The 25,171-nt window shown below is 52.9% G+C and overlaps 1 protein-coding gene across 1 annotated transcript; it reads right to left on the bottom strand.

Moving 5' to 3' along the window:
* Positions 1 to 3,641: 3,641 nt before the first annotated feature.
* LOC142445330 (uncharacterized) lies at positions 3,642 to 23,657 on the bottom strand. The gene is made up of 10 exons (XM_075547053.1): positions 23,636 to 23,657; positions 23,347 to 23,489; positions 20,804 to 20,932; positions 18,277 to 18,387; positions 15,395 to 15,479; positions 10,712 to 10,873; positions 8,412 to 8,600; positions 7,909 to 8,052; positions 7,112 to 7,299; positions 3,642 to 3,662 (listed from the first exon to the last, which is right to left on the bottom strand). The coding sequence occupies exons 1-10, from the start codon at positions 23,655 to 23,657 to the stop codon at positions 3,642 to 3,644; spliced, it is 1,194 nt and encodes a 397-aa protein (XP_075403168.1).
* Positions 23,658 to 25,171: the final 1,514 nt, after the last annotated feature.

Raw genomic sequence — 25,171 nt, 5'->3', positions numbered from 1 at the left:
ACTGTCATAGCCACAGTTTGCAAAAAGTGCAGCTGTTGATTAATACAATGTAGTGTCAATTAAATGTACATTCCTGAGGTCTTTCATCTGTTGTAGCTTTGTCTTTCTTTTTCTTTTCATTACATCAGGTATATTGCCCTGTAAATTGTGGTAGTGGTACCAGGAATAAAAAATTAAGGAATTTTTAACTTTTCAATATTTGTATAGTTCAGTTTTTCTACATTTTAGTATAGAAACTTTAACAAAATGCAGTTTTGAGGGTGTTTCCTTGTGAGTTAACAAGTAAAGAAGATCATTGTTAATCACTATTTTGTATGAATTTTGCTTAAGTTAACTGTAAAGAAACACCTGCTGACTTGCAGCTTAAGGGGAATCTATTCTCCCATTTCCAAACCATGATACGAATGGGCGCTGACACGTGGAGAGAATAGATATTTGTATGTTTGCAATGTGTGTTTTAGATAACAACTAGGATTGGGTATTTCAATTAGTATATTTGTGAATTTAATAGCATTAAGATTTACCTTCAATGAAAAAAAATCTCAAAATTCCTATTTGGTTTTTGTGAATTTTCTTTAAAAATGTATTTCAGATATGATTTAGTGTTAGCCTTGCTAAGAGTCTTAGCTGTGTTCAGAAAATATACATTTACTTTGGTCACATTTGAACTGCTGCCATAATTTTATTGGAGTGTAACTGTCGCTGCCCCCTGCTTAAATTCTGGAATGGAGCAGTGGTTTTTTTTTTTTACCCGTTCTTCTTACTTTAAAAGCCATTCTTTAAACTTTAAAGTAACCGACCACTAAGACTGCTGTAACCAAGCACATTAGTGGCTATCTTTTTTTTTAAAAAACATTCTTTTTGAAGCACAAGAGGCATAACAAATCTTCAGTTTTTTCCCATGACTTAATTTTTTTAAAAAAATTGATAAGCTCACAGAGCAAGAGAATAAAAATCATGCATTGTTGAACCCTTCAAAAAAAAACTCTCTCATACATATGAGTTTCTGTGGATTTGTTTCCCTAGTTTACCCACACTAACACATATAGTTTATTATTATCTTTCCATTTATGGTTTTACTGTGGTAAAGATGCAGGTAACCAGACATCTGCCGCTCCTACAATCTCACACATGCAGTCGATGACATTAACAGGCCACCTCAATGTGACCCAGCCCTCATTAACTAGTTGCTCTTGAGTTTCTCCATCACCCTGAACAGAAGCTCAGCATCCACCTGTGGCTTGTGTCCTTGTGTGCCCCCTCCCACCCACCCTGACAAGCATGAACAAGATTTGACCCCCATACAGGAAGGCCTGCAGATCTGGTTTCAAATCATCCAATGAACGCCCTGTGGGTCAACATGGCCTGAACTACTCTGACCCGAAGAAAATTGAAACCAGTGCACGAGAGCCAAAAGGCGACCTTGAGTCTCTCCCACTTGAATGTAGAGAAGCTCTCTAGGACAGACGGGATGCGCGGAACACTAAGGACAGACCATCACTCATGAAGGCAGCCAAGGGTCATTTAAAAGGCAAGACGTAAAGGAAGGATCAAGGTGGACGTCAGAAGACTCTGAAACTTGCTCTTAATCGCCGAATAGCAAAGCGCATGGAAGCAGGGAGGAGCTAAGGAGCTGAACAGAACCTTTCGAAGGGCAGCCCACAGACAGAGTTGGCAGAGTTGGGATGAAATGTGCAAAGACCTAGAATTAGACAACCAAGGCGGAAGAAGATGCTCGGCATCTCTGAAACAGCTTGTCTTGAACTTACAAAAAAAGACTCAAGAAAACATTCCAGCCTCAAGCTGCAATCTTGAAAGATTTTATGAGGAAAAATATATTGAATGATACAGGCAACATCAAAATAAGCTGGAAAGAACACACGGGGACACTGGACCAAAGAGAACTAGCTGACATGCCACCATCTCAGGAGGCAGCGTCTGAGCAAGGACCAGCGGTGCTGAAGGAGGAAGTCCACGCTGCACTGAAAGCATCAGTCCAAACCAGGCTCCTGGGTTGGATGGGATAACAAGTGAAATGTTTCAACAAGTTGGTGAAGCCCTGGAAGCCCTCACTCATCGATGCCAGGTAAGTTGGCAGAGAGCTACCTGTCCAGCTAACTAGAAGAGCTCCCGATGCGTGCCCGTTCCAGACAAACATGACCCAATAGAACACTCGAACTCTGAAACGTTATCACCGAGGTCACATGCAAGTGAAATTCTGCTGAAGATCATCCAGCAACGGTTGCAGCAGTGCGTCCACAGGGAGCTGCAGAGGCTCAGGCCAGGTCCAGAAGAGGACGTAGAACAAGGGATATCATTGCTGAGGTCAGATGGATCTTGTCTGTAAGCAGAAAAAACCAGAAAGATGTTTACTCCTGTTTTATTAACTATTCAAAGGCATTAGACTGTGTGGACCATCATAAACTGTGCGTCACCCTGAGAAGAATGGGAATTCTGTGCTTATAGGAAACTTGTCTGTGGACCCAGAGGCAGTTGTGAATGCAGAACAAGGGAGCACTGGGTGCTTTAAAACCAGGAAAGGTGCTGTGTGTCAGCGCGGTGCCCTCCCATCACACTTGTCGCATCATCTGTATGCAGAGCCAATCATCAGAGAAGCTGGCTCATAAGAAGAAGAATGCGGCATCAGGAACGGAGGAAGGTTTACTACAACTTGCAATATACAGGTGACACAACCTTGCTTGCTGAAAGCGAGGAGGACTGGAAGCCCTTGCTGATGAGCAGGAAGGATGGCCGTCCTCAGCGTGTATGACAACTCAATGTAAAGAAGACCCACACGCTCACAACCCGGCCAGTAGGCAGCAGCGTGACAAAAAACGCAAAGACGGAAGTTGTCGAGGTTCTCACCTTGCTTGAATCCATAATCAATGCTTTTAGAAGCAGCAGCAGCCAAGAGATCCAAAGATGTGTTGCATAAGGTCAATTTGCTTCACTAGACCTCTTTGGAGTATTGAAAAACTAGAATGTTAATTTGAAGCCTAAGATGCACCAAGCCATGGTGTTCTCCATTGCATCGTATGCACGTGAAAGTTAGACGTTGACTAAGGAAGGCCAAAGAAGAATTGGTGCGTGTGGACTGTGGTTCTGGATAAGTTCCAGGGATAAGGCTGCTGAAAGGACAGACAAACCTGTCTTGGGCGAAAGATGGCCAGAGTGCTGCTGAGAGGAAAAGATGTCAAGACTTCTCATCTTATGTACTTTGGACACGTTACCAAGGGAGTAGTCCCTGGAGAGGAGATGGACTGATGCCATGCCTGCAGCAGTGGGCTGAGGCAGAGGAACAACGGTGAGAGTGGCGCAGGGCCATGCAGTCCTTTGTGCTGGTGTGCGCGCGTGGTCACAATGGATCAGAGCCAACTTGACGGCACCTGACAACCACAGCAGCAACAATGACCCAAGGGGATGGCGCAGGACCGGGCATCATGATTCTACCTGGTGTTATCGCCATGAGCCAGAAGCTGATCCAACCGCCCCTACAACAAGGAAATCCTTCTAAATCTGGGTGACAGTGCATGGAGCCTGGGGCTTAGAACACCCTGGGACCAGCTACAGGGGGAGTAAGACTGAGTGAGCGTTGAGAGGCCAGGGACAGAGCAGAGCAAGCTCTGACACAGAACGGAGCCTCACTTGGGACCGTTTGCTGGCTGGGGTGGAGAGGTGGAATGAAGGAAAGGCTGACAAAGGGGAGCTCGTGGAGTTGGTTGCGCTGTTTGGGAACCTACACCAGGCCGAGGTGACTGGATTCTCTGCTCTGTCATACATACACGTGGTCACCTGCACCTGACATCACCACCAGCACACAGAAAGCCCACAAACCACACCCACTGCTGTCCAAGCTACCCTCTGGAGGGTTTCTAAGGCTGTGGCTCTTTACAGGAGCGAGAAGCTTGATCTTCCTCTCCAGGGAGTGGCTAGTGGGTTTGAACCCACAGCTTTGCATTTGGGAGCTCAGCATTTCAACTGTGACATAAACAGAAAACAAATGAAGCCAAATCACTGCCACTGAGTCCATTCTGACTCTTAGCAGCCCTGTGGGACAGGGTGGAACTGCCCCTGTCGATTTCAGAGGCTGTAATCTGTTACAAGAGTAGAAAGCCTCATCTTTCTCCCAAGAAGTGGCCAGTGGTTTCAAACTGCTGACCTTACAGTTAGCAGCCCAACATGTGACCCACGCACGACAACCCTAGGGTTTGTTACAACATTAACAGAGTTCCTGAAACAACACTGAGGTAGATGTTAATTGGGGATGATGGACAAATTATTAAGAAAACCACCCATCAAAAAATGGCCAAAATATAATCCATGTATTAGTTCCCAACTTTTTAAAAAAATGGCCAAAAGATAACAGAATCCACAAAGACAATGTCCTACATCCTCCTTTGGAGAGTAGCAACCGGGGCTTTAAAAGTTCATCTTTTAATTAGATTTGGAGCAAAGAAGAGTGAAGAACATGAAAGACCCATGGGAATCATCAGTCCCATGGGCCATGTGAGCTGACGTCAGTCCCCACAACCCTGAGACCTCCACCATCACCGCTTGGAAAAGGGTCACATTAGCTCACCCTCTCTCACCACCATCTAATCTCATCAGACTCATGGTGGCCCTAGAGAACAGAGCGGACTACGCCTTTGGGCTTCTTGAGACCATAAATCATTCCAAGAGTAGAAAACCCTCTCTCGGAGGTTTTGAACTGGTGGCTTTAGCAGGTCCTTGGAGAGACTGAGGAAACACATTGGAACAAGACTTGAAATCGTGAAAAGGGCTCAGCTGACTAGTTAGGTAGAGGCTGTGGAGCCCTGGAGACTGTGGCCCTTGACACTCTTCAAGTCCAGAACTGAACTCACCCCCATGTGTCTCAGTTTCCAACCAAATACTGGACAGGTCTGTAAGGGGAAAGCCACACTAGGGCCATGTGGTGGATGGAAGGACTGGGTGAGAACGCAGTGCAGCTAAATCCTCTCTGCTCACAGGCACGGGTCTGGAAAGTCGGCTCTCGCGGGAGAAGACCCTCATGGTTATGAGGTATAAATAAATCTTAATACACATCCTCATGACTGGACACAACCCTCCAATACCTCCTCCCAATAGGGAGTAGCCACGAAGGAGCTACAATATAAGATGAACCATTCATGCATCTGGCTAGTTGCTGTACCTGGAGGTAGATAAGAGCAATCAGGTTCTATAGGTGAACCCACCATAAAGTGCAGCAAACTCTGTTCTGGCATGTCTTGCTGATATTGATCACAGATTGCTCCCCTGGAGAGGGATCAGTGGCATTTGAGGTCAACCAACACTAGATCAAGAGCAGTAGTTCTCAACCTGTGGGTTGTGACCCCTTTGGAGTCACTTAAGACCATCGGAAAACACATATTTCCTGTGGTCTTAGGAACCGAGATACCGCTCCTCTATCTGTCTCCAGGCAGGTCCACCCACATGCAGAGGATGAGTACCCTGCGTGAAGATTGTTACCCATGCTACACTATGCTTCAAGACAAAATTTCATTTATTTGTCATCAGAAATAAATATTTCACCATACATAATTACATATTGTTTGTGATTAATTACTGTTTTAATTATATTCAATTTGTAACCATAAAAATACCATCCTGCATATCAGACATTTACATTATGATTCATAGCAGTAGCAAAATTACAGTTATGGAGTAGCAATGAAAATCATTTTATGGTTAGGGCTCACCACCACATGAGGAACTGTATGAAAGGGTTGTGGCACTAGGAGGATTGAGAACCACAGGTCTAGAGGATGACTCACTTCACTGCTTGTTTATTATGTTATCCGCCATGACATTACCCACTGACCATGTAATGTGCTCACGGTATGGCATACATGCCTTTTAAAAGCTCTGTAAGCCCCATTATATACACCCATGGGAACCTACATTCACTCTCTGGGTCCTGACAGAGGGACAAGGAGCCCCTGCACCCTGCTTTCTGTCTGTCCATCTGCATTACATACACCCATTGGAAACTACATTCACTTTCTTAGTCCTGACAGAGGGACAAGGAGCCCCTGCACCCCACTGTCTGTCTATCTGCATTATTTTCCATTATCGCAAAGTCACTCCTGAGGACCCGTTCAAGTGTGAGGACCCCTTGCCCCACAGGGAGGTACACACCCCTTAAAAGCATCGATCTTTGAGATCAGAACGGCAGCCCTCCCCAGAGACAACGTTAGGAAGGCTGGGTTGGGAGGCGCCATGGACACTGAAGGCACCGGGAGGCCGGGACAAGCGAGGCCACATGGGGGGCTGCCGGGGGGAGCTGAATCCACGTGTGCCTGGGCTGTTAGAGGGAGAGTGTGTTTTCTTTGCAAACCTTCACTCAGATCACAATAAGAAACTTTTTAAGAAATAAAAATAGCCAATAAAAATATGCTAGAAGAAGGAGGGGGGAGGAGGAAGAGGAGAAGGAGAGGAAGAAGAAGAAGAAGGAGGGGGGAGGAGGAAGAGGAGGAAGGAGGAGGAGGAGGAGGAGGAGGAAGAAGAAGGAGGAGGAGGAGGAGGAGGAGGAGGAGAAGGAGAAAGCAGAGCGGGAGGGCAGGAGAGGATGGAAGGAAGAGGAACACGGCAGCTCCCTGAGAACATCGGCAGACTGTCCCCCTTCCCCATGCAGGGTAGTTTGGCACCATGCTGCCAATGACTTGACCAACTCAGCTGACTGCAGGGCACAGAATTCTGATGACTCCAGTGGACAGAATGGAAATGGGACATTTCTGCCTGTCTGTGACCCTAGGGGACACTGCCACATGGGGGAAGGTCTTGTCTGTTTCCTCCATCCTCATGGGCTCTGCTGCCGACCCCACTCCCAGCTCCCTATCCTTCACGCCTGCCCCTGCACAGCTCTCTGCTCATTCAAACATGGGGTTGCCACCACAGGGAGCTTACTTGTGACTGCTGCCCCCGTCAGCATGATGGCTTCTGGGGGTACATCCTGCTGGTGTCCTCCTGCTTCCTGAGCCTCCCCCACTCCTCACCCAGACACCTGCCTGGAGCTGTGCAGGCTGGAGACAGGCACCCCAGGTCCCCAAGGAACAAACAAGGAAAGCCCAGCAGGAGTAGACTCAGCACCCACCTTCACGCTCAGGTAAGGGGAGACCACTTGGTTCATTTCTTTTTTCAGCCGTAGGCGCAGGCCGGAGCAGGAGCCGGTGCCCCCGGCCAGCAGGATGTTTCTGAAGAGGGTCTTCCAGAGCGTGCGGGGGCAGGAGGAGATGCTCTGTGAGGCGGCCATGTGGATGCTCAGCCTGCTCCTCCCTGGGGCTGGGGGCAGGGGGAGACAGGGAGGGCGGGGGGACCAACAGAGAGGGGTGTGCACAGAAACAGAGAGGGAGAGACAGACACACAGAGAAAGAGAAATGGAGTATGGTAGGGAGGGAGAGGTGTGTGTGTGTGAGAGAGAGAGAGAAAGAGAGAGAGAATGAGACAGGGAAGGGAGAGAGAGGAGAGAGAAAGAGAGAAACAAAGGAGAGAGATCATGGCAGGGGAGGAGGCAGAGACAGAGACGTGAGGGGAGAGAGAAAGGAAGAGACAGAATGGGGGAGAGAGCATGTGAGAAGGGGGGGGAACAGAGAGGGGCAGGAAGAGAGAGACAGAGAGGGAGGGAGGTAAAAGGGGGGGGCACAAACAGAGGGAGAGAAAAGGAGAGAGAATGAAGGAGGAAAGAGAGGGGCCAACAGAGATGCAGACAAAGAGAGACGGGGAGGGAAAGGCGTGAGGGAGAGGAGGAGAGAAAGACAGACAAAGACAGAGGGAAGGGCAGAGGAGGTGATGGAAGAGAGACAGAGAGGGGGAGGAAGGGGATGGGGAGGGGAGTGGCATGGTGGGGGGAGAGACAGAAAGATGGGAGCAGGGTGAGTGTCGGTCACCGGCCTTGCTGGGGGCCTTTTGCGGTGGTGGTGTTGTCGTTGTTGTGGTTATAATCACTGTCCTTGTCCTCCCCCAGGGCTGCTGTGCAGTCGGGCCCCCAGCTCACGTCCTCCGGCACACAGCAGAGCCCAGCCATTGCCAGCGATGCTGATGTGGGCCAGACAGCTGTGAACCATCGGATTTTCAGGGGCTGATTTGGGGGAGCAGGCAACCAGGTCTTCCTTCCTGGTCCCTCTTGGCCAGGAAGCCCTGGTGAAACCCATTGATCCAGCCTCCATGACCGTGGACATGCACGACAGGGCTCAAACGTGCATCACTGGCACCCGGGAGCTAGGGATTGATTGACAAGCACCCGTGGACAGGCACTGCCCAGATGAGGCACCTGTGTAGCACCCACTCTGGGTCACCCTGCTCCGCCACCCCGCCCCGCCTAGTCTCAGTGTTCCTAGACTGAGTCCAGCTAGCCCTGTCCTCCCCCCCCGCCCCCCCTCATGCCCAGGACTCACCGAGGACGCTGGGGTTGAAGAGGGCCTCGGGGCACAGGAACCTCTCTCTGCCGACCTGGACCTCCTGGCCGTCAGGCAGCTGGAACGTCTGTTTAAAGGAAGGCGACTGGGCTTCCGCCAGCTCTTTTTCAAGGTCCAAAGCCACATAGCAGCACTTTTCTTTGAGGCCTTGGACATAGTCCTTGTCCCCTGTGGGAGAGAGGGGAGGTGACCACGGTGACGCCAAGGGTCAGGCTCTGGGCTGACAGAGGGAGCCGTTTTCCAACGATTTGGGGCCTTGAGGTGAGGACCCCGGAGCACCAGCCTGCTCGCTCGGACACTCCTGCATCGCCCATCAAAGGAGCCTCGTGTCGCAGCAGCTCCACGCCCGGCCGGCAGTGGGAGTCCGGCAGCCAAGGGGCGGGAGAAAAATGAGGCAAGATCCCTCAAGATTAAAAATCAAAACACCATCAAGTCGATTCCAACTCACCGTGACCCTCTAGGACAGAGTAGAGCTGCCCCGGGGGGGGGGGGGGTGTTCCCAGGCCGTCCATCTTAATGGGAGCGGAAAGTCTCAACTTTCCTCTGTGGAGCTGCTGGGGGCTTTGAACAGCTAACTATGTGGTTACAGCAGCCCAATGCACCACCCACAGTACCCCCCAGCCAAACTCGCTGCCATCCACTCAAAGCGACCCCCTGTGGGCTTCCAAGACTACGACTGTTTAAGGGGATAGGGAATCCAGACTGTCTCCCTCCCAGCTGCTGTGGTTTCGAACTGCTGCCTGTGCAGATCTAAGTCCAATGCGTAACCACTGCGCCACCGGGGCTCCAGGGTCTCTACAGATGGTTAGGTGCCACTGAGTGGGTTCTGATCGGCCCGGTCCTCACAGTGTGGTTGCTCTGCCTGACCCCGTGGCTGCAGCCTCTGTGTCCATCCATCTCGCCGAGGGCCTTCCTTTTTCACTGCCCCTCCACTTTACCAAGCATGTTGTCCTTCTCCCAGGACTGTCTCTCGACAGTATCTCCAAAGTACGTGAGGTAACGTCTCACCATGCTGGCCTCTTGTTTGTCAGTTCGTCATGCTGTGGTAGCTTGTGTGCTGCTGAGATGCTGGAAGTCCTGTCCCTGGTATTTCAAATGCCAGCAAGGCCACCCAAAGGGAACCGGTTTCAGCGGAGCTTCCAGACTAAGAACGGAATATGAAGGAGGACTTGGCTGCCCACTTAGGAAGGAGCCACTGAAAACTTCAGGCGTGGCTTCAAAATGTTGTCAGATACCGAAAATAATGGTCTCGGACATAACATAACAGCCATTGTGAGGCTGGTGCGGGGCGAGGCAGAGCTTCATTCGACTGGTCATAGGTCTGTGCTAGCCAGGGCTGACTCAAGGGAACCTGACATCAACAGAGCCTCATGAACCTCACAAAGTGCCCCATTCCCCAATGGGGTGGCACCCACAGGTTATACAACACATACTTTTGGGAGATACAATTCAATCTATGACAACCATCTCCATCATCATCAACCCACTCCGCATCCTTAAGTCTACACAGGGATATTTGTAGAACAAGGAGCCCTCGTGGTGCAGGGGCTTAAACATGCAACAGCAACCAAAAGACCTACCGCTGACGTCTCAGCAGCTGCTCTGCAGCAGGAAGACATGGTCATCTGCTTCCATAACAGTGACATTTCTTGGACACCCTATGAAGTTCTCCACCCTGTCCTGCAGGGTTGCTATGAGTTGGAATTGACTGACAGTGGAGAGTTGGGTTGGGCTGAAGTGGGTTGAATTGGGTAAAATTGGATTGAGTTGGGTTGGATTGGGTTGGACTGGTTGGGTTGGGTTGGACTGGGTTGGTTGGGTTGGGTTAGATTGGGTTGGGTGGAGTTGGGTTGGGTTGGGTTGGGTTAGGCAGGAGCCCTATTGACAGTCATTACATGTTAGACTGCCATCTACAAGATCAGCAGTTCAAAACCACCAGCAGCTCCTCAGGAGAAATATGGGGCTTTCAATTCCCATAAAGAACTGCAGTCTTAGAAACCCACAAGGGCAGTTATACCCTGTCCTATAGAGTTTCTATGATTAGTCTTGACTCAACGGCATTAAATGCATTTTTGGAGTTTTGTTGGGAGTGGGGGAGATGGTATGGGGTTGGGTGAGGTGGGGTGAGCTGGGATGGGGTTGTGTTGTGTTTGGTTTCTAGAACTCCAACAATGGTCAAGTTGCCTTGACCTTATGAGCTAGAGACCTAGTTGCTGCAATCCCAGAAGGCTATTACGTTCCAAGGACTGGGCTACCAGGCTGGAAGTAGCATTGCCTACCTCTGCTCATAAATGAGTACCCGCTCTCGGACAGCAGTTTCAGTAAGTACAAGGTTAGGTCTTGTCCGGCAATGTCCAGCTTCATGATCGACTGACGCAAAGGGCAGCCCTCAAAGATGGGCACAAAGTAGGTCATCCCGTCTCCAGACTCGATGGTCATTCCTAAAGGAGGGAGCATATTGACAGCATGGTGTGGGGTCCCTGTCCTCTGGGTGTTGGTGTCTGCAGGGGAGGGGGATTGGAGAGAAACAGACAACAGTGAAGGGGCAGACAACAGGTCTGGGGAGCAAGCATTCTCCCACCAAAGAAAGGTGTGCTAGGATGGCACCTTCTGGATCTGAACATGAGCTGTTTGGGACAAGAAGCCTTTCTTGATCAAGCAGGTAATCAGGTAAAAGCAGTAGTTTCCAAGGAGACAAAAAGGAAGAAGACTCACAGGGTCCTCCCACCTCTTCCTCTCTGAGGACCTATCCCTTCAGTCATGGGAACACCAGCCTCTGCATCTGAGGGACCCAGCATTCCAGTTCAAAGGAAATCATGCCCTTCCCCTGCTGCTCAAAAGGGGTGTGATGGGGTCCTGGAAAGACAGGACCTCCTTTTGTGTGGAGCAGCAACTTGAATGTAGAACCTTTTTAAAGGAACCCTGGTGGCTCAGGGGTTAAGCACTTGGCCACCCACTGAAAGGATGGTGGTTCAACCCCCTCAGTGGCTGCATGGGAGAAAGATGAGGCTGTCTACTCCGGTGAAGAGTTACAGCCTCTGATACCCTATGAGTCAGTTCTACTCTGTCCTATAGGGTCGCTATGAGTCAGAATCCACTTGATTGATTTAAGAATTTTCTAGAGCTGATTAAGGGCACAGAGTAGGTGGCTAGTTCCTTTCACTTGTTGACTCTGGGTTGGTAACAGAGAACTTGAGCTTAAAAGGGAGCCGGAGCATTTCCACCTCCCGCAAAGATGGAGCAGCACACTCTCCCGACACAATTGCTGAAGCCAAAGTGGGTGAACAAGTAAATGTGGTGAAGAAAGCTGATGGTGCCCGACTATCAAAAGAGATAGTGACTGGGGTCTTAAAGGCTTGAAGATAAATAAGTGGTCATCTAGCTCAGAAGCAACAAAGCCCACATGGAAGAACACACCAGCCTGGGTGATTGAGTGGTCCCAAAGGGATCAGTTATCAGGCATCAAAGAACAAAAAATCATCATATCATTGGCTGCACACCTCCATGATAGGATTGCTGAAGACAAATGGGTGCATAAGCAAATGTGGCGAAGAAAGCGGATGGTGCTCGGCTATCAAAAGAGATAGTGTCTGGGGTCCTAAAGGCTTGAAGGTGAACAAGCAGCCATCTAGCTCAGAAGCAACAAAGCCCACATGGAAGAATCACACCAGCCTGTGTGATCACGAGGTGCCCAAGGGACCAGGTATAAGGCATCATGCAAAAAAAAAAAAAAAGAATATATGTATGTGTATATATATGTGTGTATATATGTGTGTGTGTGTGTGTGTGTATATATACATATATATATATACATATACATATATATATATATATACCATATTGAATGAAGGGGGAAGTGCAGAGTGGAGACCCAAGACCCAAGTGTCGGCCACTGGAGATCCCCTCATAGAGGGGTTTAGGAGAGGAGATGGGTCAGTCAGGGTGCGAGGTAGTACCGATGAAGAACACAACTTTCCCCCAGATCCTGGATGCTTCCTCCCCCCAACTACCATGATCCGAATTCTACCTTGCAGGGCTGGATAGGGCAGAGGTTGTACACTGGTACCTATGAGGGCTGGAGGCACAGGGAATCCAGAGTGGATAATACCTTCTGGACCAAGGGTGTGAGGGGCAATGCTGGGAGAGTGTAGGGTAGTGGGTTGGAAAGGGGGAACTGATTACAAGGATCCACATGTGACCTCCTCCCTGGGAGAGGGATCGCAGAGAAGGGGGGGAAGGGAGACTCCGGATAGGGCAAGATATGAAAAAATAACGATGTATAAATTACCAAGGGCAGATGAGGGAGGGGGGAGCGGGGAGGGAGGGGAAAAAAAAAGAGGACCTGATGCAAAGGGCTTAAGTGGAGAGCAAATGCTTTGAGAATGATTGGGGCAGGGAATGTATGGATGTGCTTTATACAATTGATGTATATATATGTATGGATTGTGATAAGAGTTGTATGAGTCCCTAATAAAATGTAAAAAAATAAAAGGAAAAAAAAAAGATGAAGCAGCAGCCTTCTAGCAAAGACGGAGAGTCCCTCCTGGGATGCCTGAAACACCAAGTGGAATTTCAGCAAGGACGATGTCCAAGACATTGGGCTTCAGGAAACAAGACACCTACAGCCCACTGCCTTCACGAGCAGACTCACCCTGCACACATGAGACGTTGCCAAGTCGAAGCCAACCATCTGCCAGAACCACACAGCATGACCAGACTGGGCTGGTTCCAGGAACACAAGGCTCTCCCAACCTTCAAAAAGCAGTCAATACAGGGATCTTCCAAATGCCCATGGGGAAATCCCACTCTCAAACTCCCATGTTCCCACAAAGCCTTTGAAGCACCCCTCACGTAGCATGCTGAGTTGCAGGCCTGCAGACAAGCGCCAATGGGATCAAATCAACAAATGCAGGAAAATCCATCGACCCCACTTCCTGATTAAAACAAAATAAGGAAATAGGGTACTAACTCCCACTGATTAAAAAAAACAAACAACACAACAGCTTTTTTTTAAGCTCCCCACAAACTAAGAATACGAAATTGCATGTATGGATTCTTTTTAATTCATAAAAACCTCCAGTTATCAGTACACTTCTGGTGAAAGTCTGACTCCTTGGCCCTGAAGATCAGGAATCAGACCTGATTGTAAATCTTTATGGGAGTAGAAAGGCTCCTCTTTCTCCCATGCTTCGGCCAGTGGATTTGAACCTCTGACCTTGCAGTGCACTCATATGCACTCCTACGTTAATTGCAGCAATTTCCATCACAGCAGAGATGGGGGGTGGAGGGCGGGAGGAACAAAGCCCCAGTTGTAGAGGAGTGCATAAGCAAGCTCTGGGGCACCCGACTTTGGGACATTGCGGTGAGCCCTCTCATAAATGCGCAGGCCACGGACAAAGCTGGAGCGCACGATGCTGAGCAGGCTCCGTCCGTCCGTCCGTCCGTGGCACAGAGACAGGTGCTGAGTGTCACCGGTGTGACAGGAATAGCAAAGAAAAGAAACGTGGCTTAGGCACCAACAGACAGGACTTTGATGACCACCAGGAGGCCAGGGATGGGGGCGGGAACAGGGGGAGGGGAGGGATTCCTGATTGAGGAGGGAGGGAAGGGGAGATTGGGTGGGGGGGGGGGGAAGCATCATATATAGCCTTTCTGTTGTTGATGTCATTTCTTGAGATGGGCCGTGTACATATATGTAGTATGTTTCTTTTTTTTTTAAACCCTCCAGATTCCTGACCCCGCAAACCAAACTGGTGGTCTGGGCGGCTTAAAAAAGAAGAAGAAAGAAAGAAAAGAGGAAGGAAATTAACATTGAAATGGACGTGGGTCTTCAGTGACACACAAGTTCCTCTCAAACAAACCGATGCACGAGGTGGGACACAGCGACAGGAAGTCACCACATGCGGTTGAAAAACACGGCGCCCACAGACTGTGTCCAAAGGAGCCCTGGTGGTGTGGTTACACGTTGGGCTGCCACCCTCGTGGTCGGCAGTTCAAAACCACCAGCAACTCCCCGGCAGAAAGACTGGGCTTTCTACTCCCGTCAGCAGGGACAGTTTCGAAACCCATGGGGGATCGCTGTGAGTCGTAAGCTTTGTTTATTTCACCCCCAAACTGGAAACCACCCCACTGTCCGTTCACAGGCAACCAGGTAAACAAACCGCAGTGCCCCCGTGTGATAAACAGGAAGAGCCATTGCTGTGCCAGGGCCATGGACTCTCTAAATGACCACGCTGAGTGGGGGGTGGGGGGTGTCAAGCAATGCACGTGCCTCCAATTCCCTCCAAGGGCAGACCATCAGAGCTAGCGAGGGTGGCAAATGCAGATCAGGGGTCCCTGAGGATGGAATTAGAGGGAAGAGAGAGTGCTGACCGGGAGGAACCCCACAGGGGCACAGGAGACACGCTCTGGATCACGGTGATGGTTCCACAGGGAAGTGGCCACATCACACCTTACCGCCTAGCACCCTTTAAACACGGGGAGCTTATTAGACATCCGCGGGATCCCACCAGCCGTATGAAGGGAAAAGATGAGTTGGGTCCATGCTGGCCTGCTGGCCTATTGTCTAACGAGGCGGGATGGACAGTCATTAAAAGTCAGTGCACTAGAACCGCCAGAAATGCAAGCCAGTGTCAGAAAGGCCGTGGGACCGGAGATCGTTCTGATGTTCGGTGGACTTCGTCTGAAAGCAGAGAATACCAGGAAAATACTGCCCTGGGCTTCCGGGACTTGGCCAAAGACACGTGGTTGTGTGAATCATAACGAATTATGAATGTGACTGTCGATGACAGGGCTGTTCTGACATGGAATGGTGCTCAGGTGGAACGTGTGCCTGGACCAAGATGCACAATTTTGAACAGGAAAAAGAACGAAGAGTTGGAGAGTGACTTTTGTGGCGCGTTTGCGTGGCCCCGGCCAGAAGGATGGGGGCGTGGCCTTGGGAGGACCACGGGGTTACTCACCAGTGGTTTTGCCGCACGAGTAGAGAGCAAGGACACCCTGGTTGGCCAAGTAGAGGGCGGGTATGTTGAAGGTCTCAAACATGATCTACGGAGAAAATTAGCCATCGGTGCCAGTCTGGCCAGAGAGTGAGAAGGTACAACGTGAATCCCACGTGCAAGAGGCACCTTGACTCCCCACGAGAGACCCAGACCAGTAGTCAAGATAGCATCGCACCCCCCACCCACCCCCAGCTCTCAAGTAAACATGTGACTTGCTTCTGACCATGCTGATCGGGGATCAGATCCTCCCACCTTCTTGGAAGGATGGCCGATACGTGGGCTAGGGATGCAGCATTGCTGGTTGTTGGTGCTGTTGGATACAGTGTAGTCCATTTGGGGCCCAGCTTGTTAGAAGGGAACTGTCCCACTGGGGTATCTGGGCTGTGGAAGATGAGCACCAGGTCTTTCTTCCACAGAGCCCTTGGGTGGGTTCTAACCACCGACCTCTCGGGTAGCAGTCATGTGCTTCACCAGGGCTCCTCTCAATGGTGGTGGTGGTGGAGGTGGAGGTGGAGGTGGAGGTGGTGGTGGAGGTGGTGGAGGTGGTGGAGGTGCTGGTGGTGGTGGTGAACGTAGAGGTGAACGTGGAGGTGGAGGTGGTGGAGGTGGAGGTGGTGAAGGTGGAGGTAGAGGTGGAGGTGGAGATGGAGGTGGAGGTGGTGGAGGTGGAGGTGGTGGAGATGTTTGAGGTGGAGGTGGTGGAGGTGGAGGTGGAGGTGGAGGTGGAGGTGGAGGTGGTGGAGGTGGAGGTGGAGGTGGAGGTGGAGGTGAAGGTGGAGGTGGAGGTGGAGGTGGTGGAGGTGGAGGTGGAGGTGGAGGTGGAAGTGGAGGTGGAGGTGGTGGTGGAGGTGGAGGTGGAGGTGGAGGTGGAGGTGGAGGTGGAGGTGGAGATGGTAGAGGTGTTTGAGGTGGAGGTGGTGGAGGTGGAGATGGTGGAGGAGGTGGAGGTGGTGTTGGAGGTGGAGGTGGAGGTGGAGGTGGAGATGGAGGTGGTGGAGGTGGAGATGGAGGTGGTGGAGGTGGTGGAGGTGGAGGTGGTGGTGGAGGTGGAGGTGGTGGAGGTGTTGGTGGATGAGGTGGTGGTTTCTGGGAGGTAGTGGAGGTGGTGAAGGTGTTGATGGTGGTGGTTGTTAGGTGTCTTTAAGTCCGCTGCAACTCACAGGACAGAGCAACAACACACCGATCAGGGCCCATCTTCCCTATCGTTCTGTCTGAGTCCCTTGTTTCAGACACTGTCCATCTATCTCCTCAAGGGCACCTCCTCTTTTGTTGCCCCTCTAGTTTACCAGCATGATGTCCTTCTCTAGCGACTGGCCCCTCCTGGTGACCTGCACAAAGTACATGAGGCCAAGTCTTGCCATTCTCACTTCTAAGAAGTGGTTCGCTGTGCTTCTTCCAGGACAGGTGTGTGGGTCACTCCGGCGGTCCATGGTGTGCCCTTCACCAACACCATCACTCAAGGGCATCCTTCTTCTTGGGTCTTCCTTACTCTGTGCCCGGTGCTCGTGTGCAACTGAAAGTGTTGGATCTGGATCAGGCACCGCTCAGTTCTCGTCCTCAAGGTGGCACCTTGGCTTCTCAAAACTTCGGAGGTCTTGGGCAGGCCATGCGCCCGATGCAGTGCGTTCTTGGATGTCGTGACTGTTGCTTCCGTGGGTGTTAACTGTGGATCCACGTAAAATGACGACCTTAATGGTGGTGGTGGTGGTGGTGGTGGTGTTAGCTGCTGGCTGGTTGGTTCCCATCCATAGCAGCCTTTTGCCCAACAGAACAAAACACTGCCAAGTCCTGCGCCATCCTTACAACTGTCCTTGTGCCTGAGCCCTCTGCTGCAGCCACGGGGTCCACTCGTCTCGAGGGTCTTCCTCTTTTCGCCGTCCCTCTGCTGCACCGAGCAAGATGACCTCCTCCAGGGACTGGTTTCTCCTGACAACTTGTCCAAAGTACATCAGACCACGTCTCTCCATCCTCCTTCTCCGGAGCGTTCTGGCCGTGCTTTTGAGACAGATTTGCTTGTGCTTTGGGCAGCCCAGGGTGCTTTGCCAGCATCATTGTTCAGGTGCATCGATGCTGTCGGTGGCTCTAGAAAGTCTGAAGGCTATGAATGTTTGAAATTCTGTTCTCCTCACCCCCCGCCTCCCGCTTTAGATCAGAATTCCTCCATGGCGTCTTTGATCGAAGTGCTCAGTCCTGGAGGCTGCGCCCCACTCAGCTCCTCTGGACTTGTGGCAAAGGAAGGAGCTGCTCACGGGAACCAGGAGGTGCACATCCCAGGTCCTCCTCCTGTTTCTGATCCTCCTCCGTTGCTCCAGGCGAGTGGAGACCAATGGCCATGTCTTAGACGACCCCTTGCAAGCCAGGAGGCAGGAAAGAAGCACTAATCATCCTCCCAGGTCACCTAGCTTAGGTGTCTGATGACATCATGGCCCTTAAGCTAAAACCAAGGTGTTAAGTCCCAGGAGGTGTTTGCTTATTTATCTCTATATCGAGATAGATGCATACAGGCTCAGCTGCTGGTTTGCGGTTTGGTTTCATTGTTGGAAACATATCACACGACTGTTCCCAATTGACACATGGACACCTTGCTGACAGCAATGACAGTAACGCCCAGCCCTCCCCACCACCAGGGGGCTCGTCACCGCCATCGCCATCGACCGAAGAACCTTGAGTTGTGCGTGAAGGTCAAAGGGGACGTTTCCCCGGCCCCCATGTCCTTATGTGCTGAACAAGGAGAAGGTGATGCCCTGAAGTGGACCCAGAGCCTGAGGAGGTCCAAGCTGAGCTCCCCCCACCAGCTCCCTGCACCCCTCCTCACCACCCGCTCCCTGTACCCCTCCCACTACCTGTGACACCTTCTCTTTGTAAGAGCTTGAGCTCACAGGCGGTTCTGTCATCATCAGAGGGTGCTGATCAGGGGCGACGTGGAGCACCTGGTAGAAGGTGTGGTGCCAGATCTGAGAAGAGAGGGCATGGCACCGTCACCCACCCCCCTCCTAGAGCAGAGCCTTGAGCATCTTCTGTCAATGGCCTCAGCACGTCCGTGACACAAGCAGTCTCAAACAGGGGCATCTAAGATATAGCTTCTGGTCAGGTCTCTCCCAACGCAGAACAGAGAAGCGTGGAGAACGGCACGGATGCAAGGAGATAATGAGTCCAGAGGTCGAATGGGCCCCCTTGAACCCCAACCTCCACCACCCTGAGACCAGAAGAACTAGATAGTGCCTGGCTGCCACAGTAGGGGGTCCTGGATAGAGTGGGGGAGGGACAAGATTCAAAACCATTTTTTAAAAAGCCACATTTCTAGATATCATGTAAGGCTGCAGAACACTGGTGGGACCCCCAAAATTACAGCTCTCAGTCATTCTTCAGGCCTGGCACTGAGCCCACCCTGGGGCTCAGCCTTCAAGCAAACACTAGACATCAAGTGGATGGGACTTGCGGTTGCCCCCAGGGCAGAGGAGAAGTGCTCTCCGGAGCCCCCAGCCTACAGACCTTGCCTGAGCACACAATCTCACCACTCCCCTGCAGAGCAGCTGGGGGCTTTGAACCCCCAGCTTGTAGTTAGCGATCCAGCACTTAAGTCACTACACTCTCAGGGATATCACCCCTACAAGACCCAAAGGACAGCATCCCCCCTCCCCCACACCAGGGCCAATGTGCAAGAGCAGGAGGGTCTGGGAAAGGCTGGATAGAAACAGGAGCGGAGTGGGGAGAGGGCCACTCCCCGGTGGGACTGCATGCAGTGTCCAGAAATGAAATGGACAAGAAGTATTGAGTGGAAAACCCCTGTTCTCTGCAAGCCTCCACTCAACGCCCTTCGAGAAGCAATCGATGCTAAGTAAATAAAGATCCCCCACGGTGGCTGGGTCACAGCTGGACTTTATGAACCAGCAGGACGCATGGGCCAGATCTACCAGCTGTGCCTCCACCGGGCCTGGAGCTGGGAAGGAAAGGCCCAGGTCTTGTGATCCTGGGGGCTCCATGAGGTGCCTGGGAGACCGATGTGGCACTGGCGGGAAGAGGGGTGTGTCCGGCAAGGTAGGGCAGGTGGTGGCATAATAAAGGGTTGGCAGGCTCCCAGGTCCCATCATGACAAATGGAGAAAAAATCTGGAGTTGTCAAGAATTTCATTGCGTGTGGACCCACAACCAATGCTCGTGGACGCAGCACTGAGAGACCAAAGGACACTCTGTCTTGGATCAATCTGCTGCCGGGACCGCTTCAGAGCGTTGAAGAGCAAGGTTTTCACTTTGAGGACTAAGGTGCGCCTGCCCCCAAGCCAAGGTGAAATCAATCGCCTCGTACGCAGGTGAAAGCTGGGCACTGACTCAGGAAGGCCGCAGAGGAATCGGTGCGCTTGAAACACGGTGCTGGTAAAGCTGTTCGAAAGTACCACGGACGGTCAAAAGGACAAACCACTCTGACGTGGAGGAAGCAGGGCCAGAGCCCTCCTGTGCAGCCAGGACGGCGAGACTGCGCCACATGGACGTTGGACGCGTTGTCAGGAGAGACCAGTCCCTGGAGAAGGACATCCCACTGGGTAAAGTAGAGGGGCAGCGGAAGAGGGGAAGGCCCTCAGTGAGATGGGTGGACCCCGACCGTGGCTGCAACCGTGGGCTCAAACCTGAGAACAATTGTGAGGGAGACTTGGGACTGGGGGGGGGGGGGGTCTTTCAAGAGGTCTCGATGAGTCAGAGGCCTGAACAGTCGCAGACCTCACGGAGGAGGGTGACCGCAGGCTAAAGTGCCCTGTGTATAAACCTCCCGCAGTGTGTGAGCCCCCAGTGGGCGCCTGATAAACCAGAGATGGTGCTCTGCACGGAATCCCGGGGTGGCACACAGGACCAAGCACACAACTACTAGCTGAGAGGTGGCTGGTTCAAACCCACCCTGCGATGCCTCAGAAGAGAGGCCTGGCTGCCTGCTCCTGAGAGGCCCAGCGACCCCACGGAGCCCAGCTTCACCCTGACTGACATGGGGCCTCCGGAGTTGGAGTCAAGGAGACAGCCACTGGGGCGAAGCGCTGTGGGCATCATCAGAACGCCCCTTAGACACGAGGTTGGTGAGGCTTGAGCGAGTCTGCTTCAGTTTAGTCAGCAGTCTATGGTCCTCGCGTCCCTGCTGGTGTACTACAGCCCCGCAGGGCAGAGGAGCACTGTCCTGCAGGGTCCCCAAGTCCGTGATCTTTAGAGGACACCGCAGCTGGTGAGCAGAGCAGACAGTGTGGACGCCCTGAGCTCTCAGCTCTGGAGCCTGGGTGGGGAGAAGGCGCTGGCTTGGTGCTCAGAGACAACATCTCTCCCCAGCTGTCTGACGCTGCACCCTGCAGCCCAGCCCAGACCAGCCCCACGGAAGCCCCCGCCTGCCTACCTTCTCGGCGTGGTCCCAGTTTGTGATGGTCCCCCGGGAGAAGGGGTGCTGCAGGTTGAGCTTCCCCTGGTTGGCGCTGGCTTCGGCCCCGATGAACCACTCCCTCTTCTCCAACCCGACCAGCGGACACTGAGAGAGACACAGCCCCCAGGAATCCCCCATCAGGCCTGGCAAGAGACTGGGTAGGGGATAGGGGTGGGGATGGGGGTGGGGATGAGGGGGACTGGGGGGTATTCCTGCAGTGCATCCATGTTTTTTCTTTTCTTCAGTGACCCCCCCCCCACCTCACTTTCAGTCCAAATGCATCCCTTAACGTAAGTCGACCTCGCTAGGAGCCCTGGTGATGCTGTGGCTGGAGGCCTCCTTTGCTAACTGTGAGGTCAGCAGGCTGAGCCCATCAGCTGCTTCCAGGAAGATGATCTCCTGCTGTGCGCTGGAATCCACTCGGCGCACCTGCCATCTTGCCGGCCGAGAAGCGGTGAGCATTATCTGAAAGAGCCCCCTCTCTCCGTCCAGGTCTAGAAGCCACTGTTTCTGAGTGTGCCATGAGACTGCAGGGCTCGTGTGCGCTGCACGTGGGAACTCCCTCACTGCCGCTGACTCACAGTGACCCTGGAGGACAGCAGAGACCTACCCTCAGAGTTTCTGACGTGTGACTCATTGACGGGTGCAGAAAGCCCTGTCTCCCTCAAAGCAAATGGTGGTTTTGAACTGCTGACCTTGGGCTTCGCAACCCAGTGCAGAATCACTACGCTGCCCACCAGCGCTCCTGCACATAGGGAGGGGCTTTCAAATCCTGGGAGAAACAGAGGCCACATGCTCTCAGCTCTCCTTGGCCGAGTTTCAAAGCCATATGAGCACATAGTGACTTTTATGACAATCAGGCTGTAGGCATGTCCACCCCTGTCTGTCTGTCTGTCTGTCTGTCTGTCTGTCTGAGGCACGGTGCTGGCCTGTGTGCCCCTATGGTGCTGGAAGTCAGGCCACCCATATTTCAAACACCATCAGGGCCACCCAGCAGAGCTTCCAGAGTAGGACAGACATACCAGGAAGACAAGCTTAAAAATCTGCTTCCAAGAGGCCCCAGACTTGGAGCCCCCAGAGAGCAGCAGTTCTTCTACGCACACGGGGGGGGGGGCGGTTACCAGGTGTCCGAGTCGACTCCATAGCCACCATCATCACCCCAACAACCTATTCACAGCAAGGGAGCCGCCGCCACCACCCCAATATAGAACATGTTTATCCCATTCTGAAAACACCGTGTCTATGGGCACACACCCACCCCTGCTCCGCTCCCTTCTGTCCCCCAGCTCCCAGCAGGCACTCAATTCCCCTGTCTCTGGAGCACCCATGCTGGTCACTTCAAATCAGCGGACCATGCGCGGTGACCTCTGTCACTGACTGCCCACACTCAGGTTAGGGTGAGTTGGCAGGAGTCACCTACTCTGCAACTGTCTGGGGACCAAATTCCTGGGGACAATGGCTTAGTATGACCTTCTAGCCAGAGTCTGAGGCTCCCTGGTAGTACAGCAGGCTGCGACCCCCAAAGTTAACGATTTGAGACCATCAGCCGCTCCGCTCTGCGGGAGAGAGACGGGCCTTTTTCCTCCTGTCCAGAGTGACAGCCTGGGAAACCACGGGGGCAGATCTGCCCTGTCCTGCTGGGTCTCTGTGAGTCTGGTTTGAGTTAGGCGCTCTAATCTGTCTAAATCCCATGCATTGACAGGAGGGCGGGGCTATGCCAATGAAGTGCTTGGGGCCCCTGTGAGTGCTGAGTGGTCAGGGCTGTGTGCCCACTCGGCCTGGGCCAGGAATGATTCTCAGTGGTTTGGCAGCTGTGCCACAATGTACCCGCCCTCCGTTTGGGGAGGATGTGATGTGATCACCCGCCACTGGGTGGCATGTCTCCAGGCCCGTGGTTATGGGCGGCCCGCTGGGGCATGAGGTAGCCCTTGTGGTCATGGGGCAGGGTTAGGCCTGGGGTGTATCCCGAGTCACCACTGTGCTCAAGTAAGTGGGGTTCCTTCCCATCACCCTAAAAAGAAATCCCACATCGACTGCGACTACAGCTGCTCCCCAGAGCTGCCCCTCTCCCCAGTTCCTGGTAAGCACCAGTGAGCTTCCTGTCTGCATGGATTTGACTGCGTGGCCATTTAACTAAGGGGCCTGCTTCATCAAAGGCCTCTGCCCCTCCCGAGTCCACCCGAGGATGTCCGATGTCGGAGAGAGGTGCTCCTGGGCTGGGGGCTGGGGGTCGGCGGGTGGTCCATGGGTGACTTCAGAAATAAATCTCCAGGCCTTTCTCCCGAGGCACAGCCTCTGATGAGCAGCCTCACGTGCCTGCCCCTCAGGGCCTCCCTGCCCGAGGTTTTAGCCCTCACACCGTGTCCCAGTGGCCGGAGGGTGGGGGGGTGCGGAGACAGGAGCTGTGCAACCCCCAGGCCCTGCTGCAGCGGGAGGCCACACACACCAGGCCTGACTTAGACAGCCTTGGGGGAGATGGGTGGGGTTGCCCGGGCCCTGGGGCGACAGACATCACTCACCCTGTGCTTCAGTTTCCCGAGCAGGGTTGGGAACACCACCAGGGGCGCCTCCATCCCCGAGAAGCCCACCTTGCTGTAGCAGGAGCCGAAGTCGCAGACCAGGGGCCTGTTCTCCATGCTGCCGTGCGGGCGGAGCCTGGAGCCTGCGGGAGAGGCAGGCAGTTTGTCTGGAGGGCACGCCAAAAGGACAACGTCCAGAGAAGTTTGATGGGACCGGAGTCACACCTTTGTTCACCAGAGAGGTAACACGTCTCGTATCAACTGTACCGCAACTTAAGTCAAAGCGTACAGTCCCACACCAGGCAGTGCATGCGAGCGAGGTGGTGTCCCTGACCGTGCGGGAGCTCACGGGTAACCCACGTCTTGTACCCACTGTACTCCACTTCCGTCAAAGCGTACACAGTCCCACACCAGGCAGTGCAGCCCAGGTGGCTCCCCTGACCGGCGGAGGCTCTGCGGGTGGCTTTGGTCAGTTTTTGGGCACCTGGAGCTAGTTCACGCGCACAGACAACGTGACTGAGCATCGATCTCTGGTTCCTTTCCACACGGAGCTGCTTTTGCTCACGTCAGTTACTGGCCGAGGGGACCAGCCGTCTGGGCCCTGTGCGGGGCATGGGCTCCAGACTCCCTGCGGGTGTGGGGAGCGGGTCTCCCTCAGATGCTGTGAACAGTATTCTGGCAGAGGGGGTGGGGAGCCATCAGAGCACCCCATCCATCCCAGGCTCGAGCTAACACTTACAGAGATGCCACTCTGACCCCCAAAACATGCGTCCAAGTCCTAAACTTGCCCTCATGAGCATGTGGCCTGGTTTGGTACGGCGTTTCTGTTCGGTCCTTCTGTCAGGCCATCTCTGGTGGCCCAGCGGGTGTGAGTGGAGCTGCTCACACAATGGTCAGAGGTTTGAACCCACCAGCTGCTCCAGGGAAGACAGGTGAGTCTTTCTACTCCAGTAAGAGGTAGTCTCAGAAACCCACAGGGTTGCTGTGAGCCAGCATGTTGTTTGTTTTTTATTCAATGGGTTAACATGAGGTTACACTGGAGCCGAAACCAAGCCCAAGCCCATACTGTGGAGTCGATTCTATCTGACAGACGGGGTGCAACCGCCCACTGAGTCTCCACGCGCTCATCTTTACCGGAGCCAGCTACCTCATCTCTCTCCCACGTAGTGGCTGGGGGAGTGTTGAACTGGTGATCCTTTGTTTAGCAGCCAAACACTGGACCACGCTCCTCCAGGGCTCCTTATACTGAAGCAGTAAACCAACACACGGAGCCACTGTCCTCGAGCCCTGCCCGGGGTGTCCAAGACGGTGACTAGACCCTCCGTGGTACTCATGTGATTCCAGGTCAACTTAAAGACATGGAAGTGTAGGGGTGGAGTTTAGCCTGTGGGTGTGGTCGCAGTCTCACGGTGCCTCCTCGTGGGCGTGGCCTGCTCCTAAGGAGGGTCCTAGGACCTCACCTCTCTCTGCCTTCCTGCCGGTGGACCCTGGTTGCTGCCAGAGCCCTGGAGATGCGTCCATCACCACTGGATCCACAAGACTTTGCTCCCACAGACCAGAGACATTCCTGCGTTCTGCATCACCGCATGGGCTGCGTGAGTCTGCAGAGGGACTCGGGGACTAGTATCGGCCTTACGGACTTGAGCTGGACCGGGCTGGGCTGTTTTCCTGATGTACAACTACTTCTTGACAGAAAGCCCTTTCTGACACACGCATGAGGGTCACGGGATTTGTCTCCCTCGTCAACCCCAGCCTCACACCCTATCCTCATTCTCTCAAGGACCGGCTAGTACACTGGCTCTCAACCTGTGGGTCATGACCCCTT

The sequence above is a fragment of the Tenrec ecaudatus genome, chromosome 4 (genome assembly GCF_050624435.1).
Source record: "Tenrec ecaudatus isolate mTenEca1 chromosome 4, mTenEca1.hap1, whole genome shotgun sequence".
Classification (NCBI taxonomy): domain Eukaryota; kingdom Metazoa; phylum Chordata; class Mammalia; order Afrosoricida; family Tenrecidae; genus Tenrec; species Tenrec ecaudatus.
Note: the sequence above shows the minus strand (reverse complement) of the source record. Positions and strands in the feature narration are given on the sequence as shown.

Coding starts and splice junctions, on each gene's coding strand:
- LOC142445330 (XM_075547053.1), bottom strand. CDS start 23,657: ATGCACTGCCTGGTGTGGGACT. Junction 7,300..7,908: donor CGCAAAAGGCCCCCAGCAAG/GCCGGTGACCGA, acceptor CCCTGCCCCCAG/CCCCAGGGAGGAGCAGGCTG. Junction 3,663..7,111: donor CCCCTTACCTGAGCGTGAAG/GTGGGTGCTGAG, acceptor TCTCCACCCCAG/CCAGCAAACGGTCCCAAGTG.